Source organism: Sarcophilus harrisii, chromosome 1 (genome assembly GCF_902635505.1).
Source record: "Sarcophilus harrisii chromosome 1, mSarHar1.11, whole genome shotgun sequence".
NCBI lineage: Eukaryota > Metazoa > Chordata > Mammalia > Dasyuromorphia > Dasyuridae > Sarcophilus > Sarcophilus harrisii.
Window position 1 is genome coordinate 269,339,228 of NC_045426.1, and position 25,805 is coordinate 269,365,032.

A 25,805-nucleotide genomic window follows, 5' to 3' on the forward strand; every position below is an offset into this window, starting at 1 on the left:
ATGAATGTTGTGAGGATCAAATGAAATCATATATGCAAAGCACTTTGTCAAATCTTTTCAGTACCATGTAAATGTTACTTGCTATTATAATTTTGAAAACTCAAACCTAAATAAGTTAGGACCAAAATATATCAAGCAATATAATACAATGTACACTTGTTCTATATATGTACATTTTAAAATTAGCAAATATGTTTAACTTTTAATAAAGAAAATAAGTTGTCTTTCTGTAGTACATTTCTCTTAAAAATCAAATTTTCCTTAGCATCTATGCTCAATCTTAGAAAAGGAAAACAAATATGTATTTTTGCATATTTGATATGTTTGTACTGTCACATATTCCTAAAGCAAGATGGCCCCCACTTTCACTGATGTGATGAAGAAGTTACTTCTTCACTCAATGGGCAGCCCTTAAGATACTGGATTTCAATCGTGAAAGTAAAATGGTATAAAAGCAAACTGCTACAGGCTTTCTGATTTAAAATTAACAACTACACAAATTATTTAGACCAAAACTTTAGTGAGGAACATTAAAGCAAACAAGAAAAAAAAGTAGAAAGTCAAAAAGAATGCCAAATTACATGTGTAATGATGAAAACTCTCCTGAATGAAGGATGTGCACTAGTAATATGAATGAACTCCTATACTTTTCTAGTTAAAATATCTCTAATTACACACCAGGAAAACTTTTAAGGAAAACAGTCCTTAATATTAAGTGTGCATTTATACTAAGAATAACACTTGATGCCTAACAATTTATGACAGCTAAATAACTTGGTAACCTCAATATTCTCAGTTTAAACATTCTGGTAATATACTATTAACAGGATTAAACAAAAGCCTAAAAAATTAGTTCTTTCAGGAAAAACAATCTGAATATTTAACAAGCTATATATTTAACAGCTCTAAGTATAGAACGTATATAAGTGGCTAATGTGCAGATAACAATATAGCGTATTTATTATAGCATAATCTCAAATATCTTCTCAAAATGACCTGATGGCATTTTAATAATACACTGCTTGAGAAAATTCGAATTTAGGGAATGTTAAGTCCAGACTCTTAGTCAGTGAAGGCTAGGAATGGTATGGTATATTAAGATGGCAACAGCTCTGGGAGCTAACAGGTTGCTGTCCTTTGTAACTAAAGAAGACCAAGATGACATCACTATGCTGGGATTAATGCATAGTGTGTCTGATTAGCTCACCAGGCCAATTTAAGCTTAGAAGGTTCTACCACACCTTGGGCACAAATAGTTTGCATGAATATTTGGAGTGGAGATGTCTCTAAATTTACACATTTGTTCCTTTTATGCTACTTACAATGTAAATGATAAACTCTAAATTGCACAGATTGTGACAGTTATAGGAACAGGGATCCTATTGAATTGGTTAAATCAACAGGCATTTATTAAGCACCCGCTATGTAACAACTGTTTTTGTAAGCAATGAGAATACAAAGAAAGGCAAAAAACAATCCATCTACTTAAAGAATTTAGTCTATTATTGTGTATCTAATTTATATTTTAATACATTTAACATCTACTAGTCATCTTGCCATCTGGGGGAGAGAGTGGGGGAAAGAGGGGAAAAAATGGAACAAGAGGTTTGGCAATTGTCAGTGCTGTAAAGTTACCCATACATATAACCTGTAAATAAAAGGCTATTAAATTAAAAAAAAAAATTACAGTCTATTGGGGAATGGGGGAGACACACAACTATATACAAAAAAAGAAGAGAAGGGGACATACGAGATGTTTTAAAGTTTAATCTATAGGACTTAGAAACTAACTGGGAAGTGAGGATGGGGGAGAGGTAAGGATAACACTTAAGTTCCAAGTCTGATTAAGTGGGCAGATAGTGATATTCTTGATAATAATACAGAAGTTAGGAAGAAAAGAGAATTTTGGGAGAAAGCTAATAAGAGTTCAGTTTTAGGCATAATGAATTTAAGATGTCTATGAGACAACCAATTTGAAATGTACTGGAACTGAAAATATAGGCCTGAGGTTAGTAGAAAAGTTAGGATTGGATAAATGGATCTGAGAATTTTTGTTTAAAAATTATAACTGAATCAAAGGGTACTGATGAAGTCACCAAATGAAAAAAGTTGGGGCTGGAGATGAGAAAGAGGCAATGATGTGACATCACATTTATGAAGTTATATAGCACTTTTAGTGATTCTAAAATATGCACTGCTACAAAAGCTATCCCTTCAATCAAACAATGCACCCAGTGATGCTATCTGGCTGTATATTGTAAAATAACTACATCCTCAGAAGAATTCAAAAGGTTAATAATTCAAAGATTAATGAAAAGATGTATGGTTGTTATCAATAGAAACTTGAAAGCCATAAATGGTATATAAACTGTATTAATGAGGTCATATAAGTTCTGAAACTTTATTAGACAAAATTAGACAAATTGATATTAGACAAAATGAGAAGAAACAGAGCTTGAATTAATATCTTGTATGTGTCAATGTATTAAATAAGAAGAATGCCTTTAGCATATGAGGTTGATCCTCTATGGAAGATTTATCAGAAAACTTAGACATGAATTATACCAAATGAGAAGATGTACTTTATCAACATAGAAAATAATCAAGTGATGAAATGATGTCTGTCAAAGAATTTAAAAATAACAAACATTTGTTCTGGAACTTCAGTATAACAAATATTAGCAAATGAAAGATGCAGTTAAATCTCAAATCATTTGTGGATTTAAAAATTCTTCATTTTGCCATTTCTATTCATTATGTATTTCAGTAAGATAACTTTTGTAGAAAACTAAATATTTCCCAGAATGCAACAGTCCTGAAATCAGAAGATCTTACCTATGCACAAAATGATGTTTGTGCATAATGGCAAGTCCAGCAGCAATCTCACAGGCCATTCTCTGTAGCAGCATTATTTGTGAGTCTCCCTTAATATGTTCCTGCTCACTGCACAAATATGCTTTTAGGTCACCCTGGAAAAAATAATTGTTAACATATATTACTATTTTTGAATGCCAAATAGAGATGTTTAAAATGAAAGCAGCAACTAAACATATTACTTGATTTACATCAATGAATAAATTTATTAGTAGTTATAAAATAAAGGAATTTAGTAGATTCCAATTCATCGTCTTAAGTTAGAAATAATGATTCTTACAAAACACAATTTAAGTATATTACTAGCCATCACATCACTTCCTTCATCCAATCATGTGAAATAATATACACACAACAATAGCTCTGCATTATTGAATTATTTATATTATAGTTCTGACTTTTAAACCAAACTTGAGAAAATACAGAAATATAGAATTATGGATCTGCACTTAGTCCACTCCTCATTTAACAGAAGAGAAAACAGAAAATGGGAATATACATATTAAATTTTGGTTTATAATTACTGATATCTTCCTTATCCTCTTATCCATCTTATCTTATCCTCTCCTTTACCTTTTCCTTATAACAAAGAAGAGAAAAAGATGGAAAAACGAACAGTTCAGAAAAATTAACCAACATCAAAAAAGTCTGACACTACTAGTAGTATTCCTTATTTAAAGTTCCCACCATCTCTGTTAAGAAGAGAAGAAAGTATCTTCTTGTAGCATTTCTTTAGAGTTAAGCTTACTAACTGTAATTTTCAATGATATTGGTGCTGCTATTTTCCCCATTTATACTGTTGTTTCCCTATTCACCCAAGTTTGTATCATGTCTTTTCAAGCTTCTCTGTATTCATTCTATTCACTATTTCTTACGGTACAATAATGTTCCATCATATTTATTTACCCTGACTTGTTTAGCCATTCCTCAGTATATATGCATCTACTTTGTTACTACAAAAATACCACTATAAATATTTTATGGTGAAATAACAACAATAGTTAGCATTTATATAATACTTTAAAAGTGTGCAAACTGTTTAACTTAAATAAACTCTGTTAATTCTCAATTCTTTTGAAAAAAATGCTACTAACTAATTTCCTTCTATAGATAAAGACACCTAGAGTCATACAGCTGGTCTGAGTGTCTGAGACCTTTTCCTCCACCTGGCAATGGAATCTTGGGAACACAGAGTACAGGCATAAAATGATTTTCTTTGAATGATGGGATATATATTTTCAAGGTAAGTGTATAATCACATAGACTCACAGGAAGAGAAATGGTATCATAGTTATTTCCCTTAAAATGTTCTCAAGAACATAGTTAAGCATTCTCAGAGAATCAAATCACTAAAGGTCTGTAATAACAGTAATAGCCAGAAGGAGTGAATTCATAAGATCATAGAATCAAGATCTGAGAAAGATTTTATAGATGATCCAATTGAACTGCCTTCATTTTACACATGAGAAAAATGGAGCTTAGAGAAGCAATGGGATAACTTGCTTGAGGTCACATAGGAAATAAGACCTGTTATTCAAACCCAAGTCTTTTGATTTCAACCCACTGTTCTAGCCATTCTATTACATTGGGGATCCTTGTAAATCTAACACTGACTAATTTATAGAACTAGTAGGAGAAAGAATGAGGTAGAAAACAATAACAATTTATTCAGGTGGCCCAACAGGTTACCTGGCACATGCTAAGTAATGGACATTTCCATTGATATGACATGACTCTTTGACAAATCTTTAACTACCTGTCTCCATGGGGGAAAAAAAACTCAGTAAGTTAATAATATTGATTAAAAAAAAGTTTAAACAAGATGATATAATTTAGTTTTGTATTTATACACCTAAAAGGGGCATAAAAAATTTTAAAGTCTGAGACACCAAGTCATTCCCATGTTACCACCAAATAGTTTCCCAAATTCACTGGGACTTCTTTTACGAGTTCAGTTAAATAACTGGGAGTTTAAGTTATTGGGGAAAAGAATTTCAAAAAAGATATGAAGGTGAGCAGCGAGGTTAAAAAATTACTACCAAAAGAAAAAAAAAGAGTGTATCACAACAATGGAGGACATATTTCTATTGCTCTATCTTCAACTGCTTTGATAATAACCTGAAATCTATATTTAAACTAGTAAAAGTTTAGTAAAAAACTTTAATTAGATTTCAAATTTAAGCTTTTTTAAAAATTAGATATTACAACTTTTAGTAAAGATTTCTTAATTAAAATTATTTTACTGAAAATAATTTTTAAGCCAAACAACATTTCTGTTCATATTTAATTGTGGTAAATATATACAATATTTAGAAAAAAAGAAAGTGTTAAATATTCCTTCCCCTTGGGAATTAGGTATATATTTCACACTTAATTTACTTGTATTATTTTATGTGTCTTTTAAAAGTTCTCTTGCATCACTTATGACATTTTCTCTATCTTCTCAACTGAGTAATATCTTCAAGGGTAGCAATAAGATTAAAAAAAAAAAACAATAAAAACCCACTCATACAAATCAATCTACACAAAATACAAGTTAATAAATGTTGATCAATGGAAATTAAATTAAGCAAATAATCATAGAGTGGTAAGGACACTTAAAGGTAATCTATTTGGAAACTAAACTAAATCTATTAGGAAACTAAAGTAATAAAATATATACATCTACATTTCCAATGTAATATTAAAATTCAACCCATTATCCAGACTCCTTAAAAAGGGAATCTTATCAAATTTATCAAAGAAAGAAGCCAAAGATAAACCTATGGGGGCATGATGACTTATTTTGTAAAACTTAGCTATTTCTCAAAACAAACAACAGCTTTTGCCAGACATTTAACATTTTTTCACAAGTGCCTTCTACTACACAAAAGTAGAAAGAGAAATGGCAAGATGGCAGCAGTCATTTAAAAATGTTACTAGGAGATATATATGTCCACATACTATTTTTTTGAAATGTCACTAAAACCCAAAATATTAAAGTTTTTTAAAAAACCCTTTTTATTTTCAAAACATATGCATAGTTTTCAATATTCACCCTTGTAAAATCTTGTGTTCCAAATTTTTTTCTCTCCCTTTCCTCCCACCTCTCACAGACAGCAAGTAATTCAATATATGTTAAATCTTCTATACATATTTCTATTCTAATTCTATACAATTCTTCTATACATATTTCCTCAATTATCATGCTGCACAAGAAAAATCAGATCAAAAAGGGAAAAAATGAAAAACAAAATGCAAGCAAACAACAAAAAAAGATGAAAAAACTATGTTGTGATCCACACTCAGTCCCCACAGTCCTCTCCTGGGCACAGATGGCTCTCTCCATCACAAGCCCACTGGAACTAGTAAGGTAAAGTTTTGATAAACTTACAAAACTATGTTAAGAAGTTAGTAACAATCACTATAGTGTGAAATCTACTGAAACCAGCTGACTTTTATCATAGTGAAACCACACTATAGTGATTGGTTCATATTGGTTTGTTCAATTATTGAAATGCCACGACTTTATTCAAATTTTTCGTTCCTTCTAAAACAATATTCAAGGTTGTCCAAATTACAAATTTTCATCATCATTTAAATGAAACATAGCCCCACAAATATATTGTTTCAGTTTTAAAAAGAGTAGGGGGGTTGAAAAGATTTTGGAATGGCATATTCTATTTTGAAACAATTTTTATACTGACCAAATAAAATGGGTATTTAATGATATATCTTCTAGATGAAAATCAAATACCCTAAAGCTATTAAACCTGCCATCTTCAATAACTTACTGTAGAGGGCAGCAAGCAACTATGTTAATATCTCAGGGGCAGCAACATATTACTGAAGATTTCTTTAAACTAATTTTTATGACTTGTTTGATATATATTCAAACACCTTTTAAAAAATCTGGAGAAATAAATGGAAATTGTTCTGACTTAAATTTTTAGTGTGCTATATACTTCACTAAGAATTTTCAATCTAAAAATTGAATAGGAAAAAAGATGAAAATGAAGGTTTCATAATTATTAAACAAATGAATACTTTATTCATCTAGTAAGTTTGCTTTAATTATAATTCCAAATGTACAATACAGGTAAAGTGACATTTATAAAGTAATTCAGAATGTACATATCTCCACCTAATGTACCTGTAATCATTACTACACTTTCTCCCCCAAATTAAGTGGTTTAAAGAATATCACATATGGCAAAATCTTTATTAGAGTAGACAAAAAAAGCAATTTGATATAGGAAGTGGGATACAGAAGTGTATGTGTGCATATATATATATATATATATATATATATATATATATATATAAAACAAATGTGAGATCATAAATATTTTAAATACTCTAAGAGAAGCTTTTACACATGTATGAAATTTCTGTTGAGAAAATTTAGAGTTTTATTGTTTTTACAGTGAATTTGTGGTTGCAGGAGAGTCAGAGAATATAGAAATGAGTTAATTCATCAAAGAAAGGGTAGTTTAAGAAAGCTTACTAAAAAAAGAAACAATGATAAAAAGTAAAATGCAAACAGGATACAAAGTGATGGGAATAGGATCAGAGATGTAGCTTAAAGATATAGCTTAACCTCAGCTTTTGGGATAAGAATTCACTATTTGACAAAAACTGCTGGGAAAATTGGAAACTAGTATAGCAGAAACTAGGTACTGACCCATACCTAACACTGTAAACCATAACCAATATAAGGTCAAAATAGGTTCATGATCTAGACATAAAGTATATTATAAATAAATTAAAATAACATAGGACAGTTTACCTCTCAGATGATTTCTTTTCTTTTTTAATTAATTTATTTTTATTGAAGCTTTTTATTTATAAAGCATACATGGGTAATTTTTCCAACACTGACCCTTGCATAATCTTTTGTTGAAAATTTTCCCCTTCTTCCTCCCATCCCCTTCCCTAGCTGTCAGGTAGTCCAATACATGTTAACTATGTTGAAATATATGTTAGATCCAATATATGTATACATATTTATACAATTATCTTGTGCAAGAAAAATCAGATCAAGAAGGAAGAAAAAGAAAACTGAGAAAGAAAACACAATGCAAGCAAATAACAGAGTGAAAATGCTATGTTGTGGTCCACATTGTTCTCACAGTTCTCTCTCTGGATGTAGATGGCTCTCTTCGTCACTGAACATTTGTTGATATAAGTCTCTCCAGGCATCTCTAAAATCATCCTGCTGGTCGTTTCTTACAGAACAATAATATTCCATAACATTCATATACTATAATTTATTAGCCATTCTCCAATTGATGGGCATGCACTCAGTTTCCAGTTTCTTGCCACTACAAAAAGGGCTGCCACAAACATTTTTGCACACGTGGATCCCTTTCCCTTCTTTAATATCTCTTTGGGACATAATCCCAGTAGTAACACCGCTGGATCAAAAGGTATGCACAATTTGATAACTTTTGGGGCATAGCTCCAAATTGTCCTCCAGAATGGCCGGATCCGTTCAAAGTTGCATAAACAATGTATCAGTGTCCCAGCTTTCCCACATCCCCTCCAACATTCATCATTATCTTTTCCTGTTACCTTAGTCAATCCAACAGGATGATTTCAGAGAAAGTTGGAAAGACTTACATGAACTGATGCTAAGTGAAATGACCAGAACCAGGAGATCATCATACACAGCAATAACAAGACTATATGATGATCAATTCTGATGGAAGGGACTCTCTTCAACAATGAGATGATTCAAACCAGTTCCACTTGTTCAGTAATGAAGAGAGCCAGAGAGAGGACTATGGAAATTGAACGTGGACCACAACATAGCATTTTCACACTGTTATTGTTTGCTTGCACTTTTGTTTTCCTTCCTTTCTAGATCTGATTTTTCTTGGGCAGCAAGATAACTATAAATATGTATACATATATTGGATTTAACATATATTGGACTACCTGCCATTTAGGGGAGGGAGTGGAGGGAAGGAAGGGAAAATTCGGAACAGAAGGTTTTGCAAGGGTCAATGTTAAAAGATTACCCATGCATATGTTTTGTAAATAAAAAGCTATTAAGAAAAAAAAGGATGTAGCTTAGCTTAGAGAACTTGATAAAGAAGGAACTAAATGTCCATACCCCCCCCCCCCCAAAAAAAAAAACAATTCAAAAATTTTTGTAGGGGGAAGAACCTATCAAACACTGGCTACCCTAGCCAGAAGAGCTTTTTGAATCTTCATGTCATCTCATAAACATCTCTTCTCCCTACTTACAAAGTTGCCACCTGGTTGAGATTCTCATCATCTTAAGTCTCTCACCACTTTAATCTATCCTTCACATATCTCAGATGTTTTCTTAAAGTGAGGTCTGACAAAGATACTCCCTTATTCAAAGAACTTCAGTGTCTCCCTATTACATTCAGGCATTTAAAGCCCTTTCCACTTTTCCAGTCTCTTTACACTTTATTCTCTAGCATATACTCCACAATTTATCTACACTGGCCACCTTCCTGTTCTTTGCATTTGACATTCCCTGATCCAGCTGCGTGCCTTTTCACTGGCTGTCCCTTGTGCCTAGAATGTAATTCATGCTCATCTTCACATTCTGGTTTCCCAGGCTCCCTTCAAGACTCAACTCAAATCCTACTTTCTGCAAAGGCCCTTCCTAACTATCCTTAACCAGCTACTCTGATTATATCATGCTTGTACTGTCTCCCCATTAGAAGGTGAGTTATGTGAAGGAAGTACTTCCTAGTTCTGACATCTGTTACTTGTGTATCCTCAGGGAAATCACTTAATATCTCTAGAGTTCAATTTCTTTATCTTAAAAGGAAGTCTCTATCAGCTCAAAATCCTATAATCCTATGAAGAAAAAATTTTCTTTAAAAGGAAATGAGATAACTTTGAGCTGGAAGGATGATGGGTTTGCAAAATGAAGAAACTTGAGAGTCATGGTTTGGTGAAAAGGGCTACTTACAACCTTTACAATCCAGTTCCAATTACTTTCCAATTACTCATTACTACAGCCAAACTGGACTTCTTGTTCCTTATACATGACATTACACATCTTGATAGTGTAGCGTACATATGACTGTTCCAAATCTCATCTTACTCCCCTAAAATTCAATGCCATCTTATTCCCCCCTTTTAGAAATGCTATTTTCCTTCCACACTCAGCACAAATTAACACCTATGGAAATTCCCGATCTCCCTAGCTATCCTCCCTACCTTCAAACCAAATTAATTTTCTATTCATTTTATATATGCTTATGTGTATAAATTATCTTCCCTGGAAGAATGGGAGTTCCCTGAAAACAAGGACAATTCCATTTTCTCTTTTCTCTCTAGCACAGGGTCTCACACCTGTGAGAAAATAAATACTTGTTGATTAAGTATATTTCAGCTAAAGAGTGTTCATTACATAAAATAATGGGAAGTGTGTAAAAATGAAAGCAAAATTCTATAGCAGGGTTTGTATATATTCAAAAAAACAAGATTAATGAATCTACATATACATACAAAATTTAAAAAACCAGAAGACATTGATTTTATTCCTGGATCTACAATTAACAGTGTGGAGGTAAGACAATCTTTTTGCATCTGTTTACTCACCTGTGAATCAGAAGTAGTATTTACACTATCCATTTCACAAAGATGTTGTAAAGATAAAGTGAAATTTTGCATTTGCTTTTTCACACTGGAATTCTATGTGCTATGTGTAATATTATTATTACTCTGTATCTAGTACATTATTTAATAGTGATGAAAAAAGGAAGAAGGAATTCTTGCTCTGGGGATTCTGAGAGTATTATAATCATAATTTTGAAAGTATTATATACACAGATTTATATACATATTTATGATAGTTGTCAAAGAAGTAAACACATTGCTTGGATATGTAAAAATCTGCTTAAATTACTATGTGGGGAGGCAAAGAAAGGAGGGTGGAAAGACAACCCAACATTTTGAAAAACGAGGTTGCCAATGCAGAGTATGTGTTGGAATAGTCTGAAGGATAGGACTGGGGACATCTTGTTTTTATCAAGTGAGTTAAATTAAATAGTTCATGGACCACAGGTTAAAAACCCTGGAAGAGAAATTCCCCCACATTAGAGAAATCCTAGGAAAAAATAAAAAACAAAACCAAAAAACTGTAACTCTGGATTGGACCCAAATTATGTTCATCAAATCCCTTTTCTTTGGAATACACTATCCTCAAGACTGATATTATAACATTTAAAACTGTATCAAGAAATTTAAATGAAAATATCAATCAACAGGCATTTATTGTCTATTGAATATGCTTAATTTTTTTTCTGACTGAAAGATATAAATGAAATGTTTTGTTATCCTTAAACTTAGCATAAACTGCAGAATCATGGAATATGAGGGCTGAAAAATCTCAGAAAGCATCTAGACAAAGCTGAACATATGATCAGCAACTTGTCATTCTGCATTTGAACACCTCTGGTAACCAAGAAACTCATAAACAACAAAATTCCACTTTCGGTCAGCTCTAATTGTCAGAAGTTTTTCCTTACTACAAATCTGCCTCTTTATAACTTCTATTTATTGATCTTATTTCTGACCTAGAGGACAAGGCAGAATAAATCCACACATACATGTTGTTCCAAAAGAATGTTAAGTTCTTTGAGTTTGGAGATTTTTTTTTTTTTCAGTTTTATCTTTTAGTCTTTAGCTTCAGTGCTTAGTGTAGTAACTACTTGTTGAGATTCCAAATGACACTTTCAAATTTCTGAAAACAAGTAAGTCTAAATTGTCTCTTTTCCTGACTAACCATGCTCAATTCTCGAAAACAAGGTTCATACAGCATGAATTCAAGGTTCTTTACCATCTTGGTTGCCTCCAACCCCAAACTCCTTTTAAACCTGCAGCTTCTTTGTTTTTCTCTAAACAGTGGCATCCAGAACTAAACACGACATGCTAAAAAAAAAAAAAAATGTGACCAGAGCAGAATAAAATAGGATTATCTTCTACTTAAGCTGAATGCAAACTCAGAAGGCATAAGCATTTTGGTTGCCAGTTGACTCATACTGAGCTTGAAGACTATCAAAATTCTTATATCATTTTTCAGATTTTTTTTAATGTAGTTATGCCTCTTCCATCTTGTATTTCTGAAACTGATTTTCTTAAAAGCAATTGTAAGATTTTACTAATCCTTATTAAATTTCAATATTCAACCAAGAAAAGAGAGAGAACTTTTCCATATAAGCCATTCCACATAAATGGCTACACATAAAAAATTTTCTTCATTTTATATTGCAATTCAGGAAACCTAATTACTGGAATCTATGTGGAATCAAGAAGGAAACTGAGATAGTGACTTCTCAGGATCATACAACTCATAGTTTTCTGAGGGAAAATTTGAACTCAAGTTTTCTTGAATACAGGCCAAGTACTTTTATCCATTTGCATTACCTATTTACGTCAGTATTAATCATTTTCACCACATAGTAGCTCTGCTTTTGTAGATTCCAAAAATTAGATTCCCCGATTATAGTACTAGAGTTGACATTTTTTAAAGAATCAAATAAATATTATATTTTTATTCAAACAAGTAGCTTATTTTTTTTTAGCACTGGGATATTTTTAATTGCCAATTTAAAATGGAGAACATTGTTATTTGTAGCTTTTTGTGTGTGAAAAAGTTGTCTCTTTTTCTTGGTTGAATATTCTTAAGAAATGCAAGACAGAAGAAGCATGACTAGGTTAAAAAAAATTATCTGCAAACTCAATATGAGTCAATAGTGACAGCCAAAATGCTTATGGCTCTCTGTTTGCATATATACTGTATAAGACTAAGATCTCATTCCTGATACATGGTAAAAGCACATGAATAGGCAGCAAAGACAGAAATCCCAAACTATCAACAATATGAAAAAGTACTCCAAATCACTGATAATTAGAGAAATGCAAAGAGGCTCTACCTAATACTCAGATTAACAAAGATTATAAATGAGGAAATAAAAGTTGGAGAGGCTATGGAAAGTAATGCATGGTCAGTGGAGCTGTGAACTGATCCAGTCATTTTACAAAGCAATTTAGAACCTTGCTGTAAAAGTTACTAAACAGTGCATACCCTTGGACTCAGCAATACTTCCACAGGATTATGCTTCAAAGAGGTCAAATAAAGATGAAAGCACCTATATGTACAAATAAATTTTAAGCAGCTCTTTTTATAGTAACCCCAAACTAGAAACCATTAGTTACTGTATGTGAATGAAATGGATATGAACTGAGGTTGTGTAAGGTGAACAGAGGCAGAATAATTTATAAAATGACAACCAACATTGTAAAAAAAGACAACTTTGAGAGACTTTAGAACTCTGATCTATCAATACAAAAATAAACTATGAAGTCGGAGACCGAAGATGAAATAGGCTATCCAACTCCTGCCAGTGGTGATGAGACTCATTTCTGTTACCGCTAATATGAGAATTTGCTTCGCTGAACTATGCATATGAGTTATGAAAGTTTTTTTTTTTAATTTTTTTGTTCAACAGGGACAAGGAGGGTAGCAAAAGGAAAAATAATTTTAAAAAATGAGCATGTTTTGTAGGCAAAATGGTCAATTAATTTTTCTTAATAAAACCAAGAATTATGACTGAATTAACTTTGTGATGTTTAAAAGGAAGAACAACAGTGCTGTTTAAAAAATTTAGCTAAATTGCTTGGAACGCTACTGGAATATTAAGTCATATGTCAAAGATGTATTTGAATGAGGTCCAGAACCTAATGTACATAGAATTTTTTTTCCTTTTCGATATAGGCAATTTTAATATGAGGACAAAATCAGGATTGTAAATCATATGTGTGTGAGAATTCAAGAGGGACCATGTCAAATAAAAACAACAGAGAAGTTGGACATTGTCTAACAACTAACTTTTCAGAAATATTGTTAAGGATTAAGTATATAAGTAGTCACTGATAAGTTGGAAAAATCCATCCTTTGTTAAAAGAGTTGGATTTAAATATCATAATTGCTAGATCTAATTGAAAATTGAGACAGAGAACGATAAGAAAAGAAGAGAGGTTAACTAAACAAATCTTTTGGGTAGAAAGGAAGCATTTTAGATCCTTTCAGCTTTAGTGAGCTGCCTAATAGTATATTAAGTACTCAGCAAAAAAAAGTCTTCTGACCAGAAGTGTATGAGTCATGGACAGAAGAAAGAAGAGGAGCAACTATAATTGTCTGTGAGATACTAGAGTTAACAGATACTAAATAGTATCACATTGATAAAGTTATCCAGGGCTTTTAAGCTGGAGCTTGTTCATTACTTTTGGAAGCTTACATAATAAGTTGAAGAGGAAGTTATTTACAGCCTCATGAGGTACCTAAGTTATTCTTTGACCTCAAAGTCTGAAGTCCAGGAGGGAAGTATAAGAACTTATAGGATATTCCTCCTTCAGAGGAAATAAATAAATGAACACTTCCCAGAAAAGCTTACTTATGATTTTTAAGTAAATTACCAGCAAAGCACCTGCAATTGAGACAAGAGGTTATGATGAAACTAGTATATGGCCTCCATTTTCACACATTTCATAAACCTTTCAAATAGTCTTCTAAAAATAATTAAATTGTTTCACGAAACTTACCATGTCACACAACTCAAAAACCAAAAGATACGGGATTGCTTCCACACACCGTCCAACACACTGAAGAATATTTGGATGTTGAAGAAGACTATATTTAAAAAACAAAAAATCCTCAAATCAATGTTCCTCCCTAAACATGCCAATAAAACTTCCACAAGTTTTTATACAGTTTTTTTTTTTTTTGCACTGCATCAAATGTAAATATATTAAAGGCCTGTGATTTTAAATATGTGTGAATTTCCTCTACCTAGATAGATCACAACTTTTCTACATCAGTCTTACTTAGCTGCCTGGTCCCATAAAGACTGTAATTTGCCTGTGGTTATAGGGCAAGCAGATATGAAAGTAAGTCATCAATTGCCTTCACTTAACTCCATGTTTCTAAGTCCAACATTATGCCCACTATCCCAGAGTATTTTAAATCAAATTTAAATAGATATAGCAAACTAAAAATGATGACTTGCAATTTATACATTATGTCTTAATAAAGTAATTTCTGCTGCAAAAAGAACATTTACATATTTCATTTTTTGTTTTTTTACTAAGAATCATTTAAATTTGCAGAGAAAGGTTCAATTTTGAGTTAACATTTACTATAGTGACAGTTTATATTAACAAATTTAATTATAGAGTTATAATCAGTATTAGTTATTTTAAGGCAAATAATTTACCCTTTCAATGTTTTGTCATATGTATGAAAATTTCACTGAATATTTCCCACAAAAGATACCATATTAATAAAAAAAAAAAAAGTTAGAAAAGTCTTCAACATTAAAAAAAAAAAAAACTTTACTCAACAGAACATACTTATATCATTGCACAATTTAAAGTTTACTTACTAGTATGGCTCTCCATTCTTCAAAAATTTATCTTGCTCCTTTGAACTTGCACTGGCTTTTAACTCCTTTACTACTACTCTTGCTACACTAGTGCCCGTGTAAATCTCCCCAAGGAGAACCTGGAAACAAAAAATAGTTCCTTATATAAATCCCATCAAACTAGGACAGAGAGTCTCATTGCCTGATTAAAATCAACTGAAACATAGAGGAAAAATTAGATATGAAGACAATAGTCCTTTCTTTTCTTTTTCTAAACCATCACTGAAGTCTTAGATAATTCCTTTCTTTCAAGAAGAAGCAAATTATTCTAACAGGCATATGGATAATACCTGTCCAATCAAGCAAAACATAACTTATCATTAAACAAGTCAATTTACATGGTTATTTAAAAATTTTATTGCTCAAAGCATTTTACATTGATAGGGTTGTATTAATGTCTTTTGTTACATTTAAATAATGCAAAAGATCAGAGATTTAATTTGTCTGGGTCCCTTATGTTCTCTATGTTTTATAAATTATTATTTTGACTAAAAGATAATTCCTATTGTCCAACTTAATGTTGATGTGTCTTTCCAAATTTTGCTAGATTAATTCTAATAAGTCACTAGAAAATATCCCAAAAGTACCTTTTTTAATTAGGATCTGCTAGATCTTGTTCTCTAATAAAATAGGTCTTAAGAACCTCATGCTTAAGAAAACAGACAAGGGTTTTCGAAGGGGCAAGTAATTATAAAGGGATAAAGATACTCATTTTGGTGCAAGTAAATCATAAAACTTTAGAAATATATGTTCTAACTTTAACATAATCATCACTTTCTAAAAAAGTATTTATTTATTTTGTACCTAAAACTATACACTGAATATTCTTCAGAATAACAAACACAAATTAAAAGATCCTTAATATAAACTAAGAGACATAAAAAAAGTTTAATTGAATTTTGCAAAACATTAAAAGAAATATAGAATTAACTGAAGTGATTTAAGCAAATCTAGATAAACAAAATTATAGAAAAGATGAAAAATGGCAATAGTAATTAAAGTACCGTGGTAACATAAAGTTAATAGTTACTGTGGCTTTAAATCAAAATAATCAAAGATGAAAAATCTTTCCCTTTAAATATTTTAAAGTTACTTTACTTACTGGCTGAATAAACTAAACTTATTCTGTAAATAATAAGGGTTATAAATAATGTTTGCAGGGTAAATAAAAGGGTAGGCAAAATGTATACTATATAACTTTGGTAATGAACTGAATTATTATTTTTCAAAGTAATAAAAATGAGAATATGTGTGTATGGGGGGGGGAGGGGGAGACTGCCACCAACGTGCTAAATAAAGTACATTAACAAAGAAAAGGAAGCTGATCTAATTCTTGTGATTTAAAGCCATGAATGAGTATATTCAAGGAGAAAAGGCTTATTGCTGTTTAATCTACTTTAAGAGAAAACAGAATATTAAAAGATAAAAACTGAAAACTACGAGCAAGGATATACTTTTCAAGAATAAATAATGGAGGGGCAGCTAGGGGATGTAGTAGATAGAGCACCCGAGTTCAAATATGGTCTCAGACACTTAATACTTCCTAGCTGTGTGATTTTGGGCAAGTCACTTAATCTCAGTTGCATCAGGGGGAAAAAAAAAATAATGGAGACTAACCACTAACTTTTTTGATATGGTTCTTAACGAGAGGAGGGCTACAGACATTAATCCAGAATTGATCAAGGCATCTGACAGTCTCTCATGAGATCATTATGAATAAGACAGAGAAATAACATTGGACTCTTATCATAGTAAAATGTTAAGAATTCCAAAACCGGACCTAAAGAGTAGTATGATGATTACAGTGTAGAGGAAGGCATTTAAGGGAATGGCACAATGATTTGTTCTTTGCCCTATCAGTATTCTTTATAAAAACACAAATAGCATGTAAATCAAATTTGTCAAAGATCAAGCTAAAGGAAACGCTGAGCATTCTGAATGACAAAATAGAAATGTGAAAAGATCTTAACAGAATGGGCTCAAATATGAGATGAAATTCAAAAAGGGTAAATGTGAAGTTTTATACCTAAATTTTTTTAAAACTGAAATACAAGTGGGAGAAATATAATTTACAGACCTATGAAAGTTTGATATGAATTAATAATATGTGACCAATAAAAAATTAAGTCATTTTTATATTGCATTAATAGAAGCTTAGTGTCCAAAAAGGGGAGGACTGAAGTCCTACTATATTCTAAAATATTATATATGGATATTTTTGTGTACCATATTTAGGAAGGAAGATGGAGCACAAACACATGAAGACAACTGAAATATTAAGAGTGCTGAAAAATAAGCTATTTGATGAATGTGGAAGAAATTACAGGTTTTTACCATGGAGAAGATTAAAGAGAAACATTAAGGTATCATCAAATACCATTTTACGATAGTCTGTCATGAAGCACAGGGATTAAATTTATGTTGCTTAATTCAGAAGGCAGAACCTGAAAATGACATTAACATGCAAAAACAAAAGATTATCATAGAAGTGAGTTAGAAGAGCTACTATATATGCCAGTATTTGTTATCTGGGAAAATGAAATCCTTAGGCAAAATATAATTCTAACAAATTCCTGTGGTACATGAAATGATCTTGTTGTGGTAAAATTTTATTATAATGTGTATTACTAGAACTCGCATACCTGAAACCTAGTAATGTTGTTCATCACAGAGAAAATATTTCTAGTTTAAGAGTTCATGATTTGAGCAGTGTGGACACATACTTCATCTATACAGACTGCACCTCAAGTAATAGTCTTTGTGAAGTGCTATAACAAAAATTTTATTACCCAATGACTAATTCTTCCCATAATAAAAATACAAAAAAATGAACTCAAGAGCAAAAACACAAATGCTTTTACGTACATATTACCTCCTATTTTGGTACATGTCTTGGGAATTTAAATCTGTTGAGATATCTGAGCTAGGGAAAGGTGAAAAATAAAAATATCTAAAAAATACTGAGATGGTTAAGAACAAACCAACCCAAATTCTAGAAAGCTCAATCATAACTCAGCTTAGTATTCTCTCTGCCATTCACTTTATAATTAAAACAAAAGCATGATATAGACAATTACTACAGCAATCTCAATGTCATATATATGGTCCATTGGATATCTTTTTTTTTTTTAAATGTTTCATTGTTATAAAAGGATGAATTTGAGATGGGAGATTCCTCAAAAATGAGCATAATGTAAAAACAAAAAGGCATCAAAAGTTTTGTTATACAGAATGCTTCTTTATAATAGCAATCATTACAAAGAGAGAAGCAGTTAAAAATATTGGGAAAAGTATTAGAATGGGAATTTGGAGTCCAGCAGACATGTAATGCTAAGTCAAACACTCGGAATCCATTTCTTCTGTAAAACTGGGATAAAAATACTTGCAATACGAATCTCAGAGGACTACTGTGAGGAAAGTTTGTTCTAAGTGTCAAACAAGCTATATGAAGAAGCTATTATTATTTTTATCACTAACACTTTAAGAATCACTGATAGTTCTTTAAAAAAAAATTACACAAAGCCAAAGAGTGCAAATTTGGAGGAACTTGGAGAAGTTTCAGATACAGTTTTTCCTTTCTTCCTATCCATGATCTCTAATATAATACTCAAGTGGTCATCATGGTCATTTTGGCATCCTAATCACATAAAAATTCTGCTGGACACTTTTCAGGCAAAAATACAAGGTAAATAAGATTGGGAACTAGTGAGGTGAAGTAGCACTGAGAAAGAAAGATTATCAGATAATGAAAAATGCAGAACAAGAATGATTTCTTCAGTATTAAAAGTTTAACGAGAAAACTGATACATAAAAACAGAATTTGTGGAAATATTTTTAAAATGTGAGGAAATAAAGTATATAATTCAAATTGGATTACTGATTTTTGATTTTCAATTACTATAGATTATGACATTCAATGGGAAATCTACATTATGAAGAATGTAGATTAATCGGTTATAATAACCAAAATTTTACTATTAAAGCATCAGAAAATAAATTTTTACCTTTCCAAACCAGCCATTTCCAATTTCCTGAATATAGTTTAGACTCTGGCGTGCAACTTGAGACTTCAATCCTTCTGTTATAGGAAAAAGAAAAAACACACACCCCCTCCCCAATTAATAAAAAAAAATTTTAAAGGTCACTAAAATTTAAGTAAGTCATTAAGCATATGTCAACTTTTTTCTGAACTTGATAAATATCAATAAATATGAATGTTTCTATGTATAAATATGAGAACAAAAATTTCTTTTTTCTTTTCTTTTTCACTGTACTGTTATTACTAGCTTCCCTTCTTTCCACGATAAATTTGAAAGAAATTTCAAAAACCTTCAGTAACAAAATAGCATAACAAAATAGAACAACATATTAGCTATATCTAAAAAAATATACATTTTATTTTGCATTTCTATTATCTCTATGTTGAGAGGTAGAAAGCATGCTTTGTATTTTGCCCTATGGAGCTGTTGCAAATCATGATACTTACCAAAAATTTAAATATACATTCTATGACAAAAACTATGTATTATTTTAAGTTTTTCCTAATGTAACAAAGTATAAGCTTCTCAGTATTTTATATTTACTAGATGGTTAATATTTGTTGCACTTATTAAAATATAATTAGGTTAATGGGCAAATAATGTTAGGATATTTCAAATATCAAAATTGCCAAAGTTCCCAAACTAAGTAATCTGACCTACTGCAATCATATCACTAATCAACTCAATCCTTAATCCTCTACAATTTAGCTTCTGCCACCATAAACTACACTAAAACTGTATTCTTGAAAGTGACACTGTTACTTTTTCATCTCTATTATCTGTAACACCAAGCTCAGAGTCTAGAACCATAAGCCCACCCAAAATGGGAGAAATTCTATGCAAACTACATAAAATAAATACTCAATAAATTAACATAACTTACAATTTTTTTCATGTTTTAATATTTTTATTGTCACAGTTATATGTAAAACAATTTTCTACATTTGCTTTTAAAATTTTGGATTCCATTTACTCTCATCAGAATTGGCTCAAATAGGAATCAAACATACATATTCAATAGGGGCATAGAAGTCTATTTTACCCTGCAAGAAAATAGGAGAGAAGCGGCAGCTAGGTGGCTCAGTGGATAGAGCACTAGCCCTGAAATCAGGAGGATCTGAGTTCAAATCTGAACTCTGTGGCTGTGTGGCTCTGAGCAAGTCACTTAATCCCAACTGCCTCAGCACAAAAGAAAAAAAAATTAGGAGGCGAGTGGGAAGGGAGGGTGATACAAGAGGGCATATTGGGAGAGAGTGTGGTTAGCAGAAAAACACTTTTGAGGAGGGGGTAGAGTGAAAGGAAAGAATAAATAGGGGAAATACCATTAACAATTAAGTTTCTCTGATGGAATATTATTGTTCTCTGGGAAATGATGAGCAGGATGCTCAAGAGAAAAAAAAAAGCTTGGAAAGTCTTTCATGAACAAATTGAAATATACTGTATACAAAATGATAGCAATGCTCTGGGATGATCAGCTGTAAATGACTTTGTTATTCTCAGTAGTATAATCATCCACAACTATTCTGAAGGATTTGGGATGAAAAATCTTATCTATACCCAGAGAAAGAACTGATTGTGTCCGAATATAGATCGAAGCATTCTTTCTTTCTTTCTTTATTCTTAATTTTTCTCGAGAGTATTTATTTTCTATAGGGTGGAAGATCTGTTTTCTTTTACAATGACTTTTACAGAAATGTTTTGGATAACTTCACATGTAGTTTCTTAAATTATGGGTGAAGATAAGAGAGAGAACCTAGAACTCAAAAATCTTAAAAACAAATGTAAAAAAAATTGTTTTGAATGTAATTAGGGAAAAACATTAAATTAATTAATTAGTTTAAAAAATACAAATATAAAAACAAAATTTGGATTCTCTCCCTTCCCCTACTCTCCCACTTTGTCCCCCTCATTGAGAAAGCACATATAAAGTTATACAAAACATTTCCATAAAAATCAAGTTCATAGCCTACAATTTTAATGATTCTATACCTTAGGCATTTGTATTTGTCTTGTTTTGGAACAGATCTGCCAGAGACCTCATTGTTATGAGAATCTCCCAAAGAGAAAACTTCCTCTACCAATAAAGATCTATATCTACTTTTCAATTTGTATTCTTCTTACAGACCTGTTATTTGTCTAAAGTCATAAAGTCAATGTGTATCAGAAGTGAGATTTGAACTCAGCTGACTATTCACACATGATAGCTCTCTTAAATCTTAAGGAAAAAAAAAATCTAACACCTAAAAGAAAGATTTAGCAAACACAAGGATTTGCTAAATAATTTTTGACATATAGTGAGAAAATGTTTACAGTAATACTTAGCTATATATGTGTGTCTGTGTGTATATGAGAGAGAGAGAGGTAATGCATTATTAAGTGACTTGCCCAGGGTCACACAACAAATAAGTGTCTGTGTCTGCCTTTGAACTTTAGTCCTTCTGATTCCCGGGACCATGCTCTTTCCACTGCACCATCTAGCTGCTTCTAAATATATATTTGATTTAGTTCTCCAATTTCATGCATTAACTCTTCTAATATCAACTTAATTTAATAACTGAGTTTTACTAAACATTCTTGGCTCCATTAAAGCAAATGGAATTGTACCTCAAAATACCATTCATCATACATTTAATACAGCACATCTGGGGCACTGTAATACATCTGCAATAGTACACTTACACAATCAAAATAGATTTTTTTTTCTGTTTCTATTTCTGACATTAATTTATTCTAAAGGGGTGACTGAGACCTAAGGAGTGGAAGCTACAATTAATGATACGCTTTATCATCTATACAATCACTTAATTCTTGAAGCTAATTCATAACAAAGTAAATCTGTGAAATCCAACCAAATTGATCCCAAAATGTTTATTATAAGATCTCAATCTTACTAACAAATCTATTCACTTCCTATAGTGCACTGAAGGGCAATACTAATTCAATAAATATTTTATATTATTTAACATACAAGGCATCATGGCAGGTGCAGGTGATACAAAGACCAAAAAAAAAGGAAGACAGTATCTACACCTTTCTGATAACAGAGGCAGAAATTAATGCAATACTGTCAAATATAGGATCTTAATACTTTTTTAACTGTTATAAATAAAAACAATATTGGGATTTTCCAAAGCTAAAAGATGGATCTTTTTTTTTTTTTTTGAACATGAGAATATACTATCTGATCTATGTGATTCCCAGAGAAAGGGATACAGAAAATCTGATTGAAGGGATGTAGTTTCTGACCTGGCAATTGAAGGAAGAATTAATAAAGAGTTAAGGGGACTTCTTACTAAAATTATTTAAAGGCTTAAGGAAAAAATGAAAGGAAGCATTGATCCAGAGAAAACAAGACCTAAGGTAACAATGCACAGCTCATTTGTAATAAATTTTGTAAAGGGCTTAGTACCTACAATTATGAGAAAGGTTGAACAAAAACATTTTCTAGGAGTAGACCTCAACCTACCAAACACTGACTGAAATGTCAGTTCAGAAGACGAGGAGAAGGCTTAAAACTAAAGGAGGGAGTCCAAAAAGGAAAAGATCTGGGTTTTTAAAGATTAAAAGGAAGGGGGAAGCTTAGGCCTGGGAACTAGAAGTATTATGGGATACTAAGAACTGTACGCTAGTAAACTCCTCCCAAAGCTTTCCTTTACAAGGATCTCAATTTTCTAAGTAACATTCCAGCTGCGTTTCACTAGAAGCTCTGTTTGCTTTGGATGCCATGAAATATTATGCCCCTGCAATAGGCACCCCTGTCATGTTCCTTGAGGGTAGGGATTGTCTTTTTTTTTCTTAGTATTTGTATCCCCAGTGCCGACAGTGCTTAGCATATAGTAAGCATTTAATAAATGTTTACTACATTGAATTCAAGGTCTGGGAGAATTAAAATTATGCTTTAATGTGTTCAAGTGGTTAATATATAACTATGTAATTTACTGTATTGTCTGTTTTTATGTCACAACATAGCAAAGATTAGTCACATACTTGATCCATACTAACAGAAAAGAGGTGGGGAGGACAGATCTCCATTTTGTGGATGGGCCCTAGCTCCCTTTTCTGAGCTATTTTCCTTCATCAGAATGTAAGCTTTTCAAGGGCAGGGAATGTTCCCCACTTCTGCCTCCTCTTAAAGTAACCCTTTTAGTTACTTTTAGTATAGTGTCTGGACTTAGTAAATGCTCATTTCCTTCTATGAACAGAAGTCACATTCCTAAGAATAAAGTTCTCCCCTTTGATCCCTGAATAGCGGCATCAGCAAGATTAATTCAAGGTGAAAACAGTCTCTGGATGGTAGAAAATATAAAAAGAATAGAAGTTATAAAATAAATATCACTTCCAATTTTCATTGATTAGTAATAGGGTTTCAACTAATGATAAAAGTTTAGAAAAAATGATTCTTGCCATTAGAACAACAATTTAACTAATACTATTTACCTGAAGAAGGATGAAATTGGGATGGAACTGGCAAAGAAATATTTGGAACCGAGAGTGTAAAAACTTCTGCAGGAGATTGGACAGAGGGTGTATCTTCTGCTGGTGGTGTAAAATCTATTTCATCATCAAAATTATCTTCAAACTCCTAAAAAAAATTTGGGACAGAAGAGAATAAACATATCAATTATTCTGATTATTAATAAGAAACATTTCAAGAAATATTTACAGCTAAGAAAAAGAAAAAGTCGCGTGGCAAAGTGAGTAGAGACAATGAGGTGGGTTGGCAGAAAAAGAGAATTTAACGTTATAATCCCATCCTTTGTGGAGATCATCCATTCAGAAATCCAAATTATGTCAAACTCCTAAGGTTAAATTTCCCCTAGAATTCTGTCCAAGGACATCTTTGCTGGCTCTCTTTTGGGGCAGCCTGCCACAGCACTCTGCCAAGGGTGGCTCCCTGTTGTCCCCTCCCCTCTTCCCTCCTCCCATGACTGCCTCATGGTGTCTTTCTACTTTTTATAACTACTCTTTCAGGGTGCCAAGTCCCTTTTGGGATTTAGTCTGCCAGCTAAGAGCACATCCCAACCTCATAGAGTATTCCCTTTATCCTGGTTAATTGTGAGTTCCACTAGGGAACTTGTTTTTTCCATCATTAATTGTTAAAATCTCTTTCCCTGCTAACAATATACTCTCCCAGTTCTATTTTACTATTTACTATTCCTGATATCTATTATATTTCTTCTTTTTATACCTACGCTATAATAAATAAACCTGCCTTTTGTCAAAGAGAATGACCATTGTGAATTCTTCATATGACTGAAACCCAACATTTGGGGCTAAACTCCAAATACATCATCTGGAATTTGAAACTGCTCTGCTAAATCACATCAAAGAGGTCCTACCTTAAAGGTTAAAAGAAATCTTGGCTTATGTTTGCTATATGATCAAGAGCAAGTCACTTATCATTTTGGTACATAAAACTCTAAAAGACTGAGATATAAAAAGAGTTGCTAATTTGTTCTAGTGGAGAGAATTTGCATCCTGGAAGGTTAAGAAAATAAAACAAAACAAGTTTTGAATAAACCGTCAGAAAATTAAAAATTTTACAAACCTGGATTTCCTTTACATAAAACTTTTAAATAACTACATGTAGCAGAGGACTTCGCAGGTCTCTTCCTACTATGAGATTCTATGAAGTAAATTGCTAATGAGACAAATAGAAGACTACACCAAAGCACTGAATGTCCTCTCAACTAATTTGTCAGAGGCAGGACTTGAATACAGATCTTCTTAACTTTAAGTAAGTAGGACTCTTTTGTCACCATAACTACTACACTATTCTACCTTATGCATAGGTTTATATCTGAAAGTTACTCAGATTTTCAAAATATGGCTTTAAAAAAATCATGTTGGTCAACTCGTTTATATGAAATTAATTATAAAAATTATTTTTCAATGAACATTTTCACAGATCCCAATAAAGCAAGTCAAATCAGGTTCCTCATATTTTAATTTTAGTTTTCTTTCCATTCTAATTATTAATTTTATGAAAATAAAAACCAAGATATTTTGAAAAGTAGCATCTATAAAAAAAGAAATAAAATGTTATTAAATTTTTGATATCTAGAAAATGGCAACACTTGAACCACAATGACTAGTTTAAAATGATTCTGTGTAATTTGAATTTAATGAAAATTGTCAAAAGCTGGAATTATCTGAAGATGGCACCTCTGAAATTCAGTAAACAATGAAAAGTGACTGATCAGATTAAACATAACAAAATTCCTATCTTCACTTAATAAAGCACTACTGCATCATAATTCTGGGGGCTAGCTTAAAGCATTTATTAACTTAAATAATGGATAGTCATATATATTGTTTTGGCCTCTTACAGACTATTTTACTGACATGATCTAACCATGTCACATAACACCACTCAAATGGTTCCTGGTTTCTCCATATATCTATCTTATAAAATAAGTCACAGTGTTTAAGTGGGGTC

General features: G+C 31.8%; 1 protein-coding gene across 1 annotated transcript in view; it reads right to left on the reverse strand.

The window, feature by feature from the left end:
* Positions 1–25,805, reverse strand: part of LMTK2 (lemur tyrosine kinase 2) — a 91,980-nt gene that overhangs the window by 25,445 nt on the left and 40,730 nt on the right. Inside the window, exons 3-7 of the mRNA XM_031941722.1 lie at positions 23,804–23,948; positions 19,331–19,404; positions 15,288–15,406; positions 14,449–14,536; positions 2,836–2,969 (exon numbers count right to left, since the gene is read on the reverse strand). Of these exons, the coding sequence (XP_031797582.1) occupies positions 2,836–2,969; positions 14,449–14,536; positions 15,288–15,406; positions 19,331–19,404; positions 23,804–23,948 (560 nt within the window). The remainder of the gene's footprint in view (positions 1–2,835; positions 2,970–14,448; positions 14,537–15,287; positions 15,407–19,330; positions 19,405–23,803; positions 23,949–25,805) is intronic.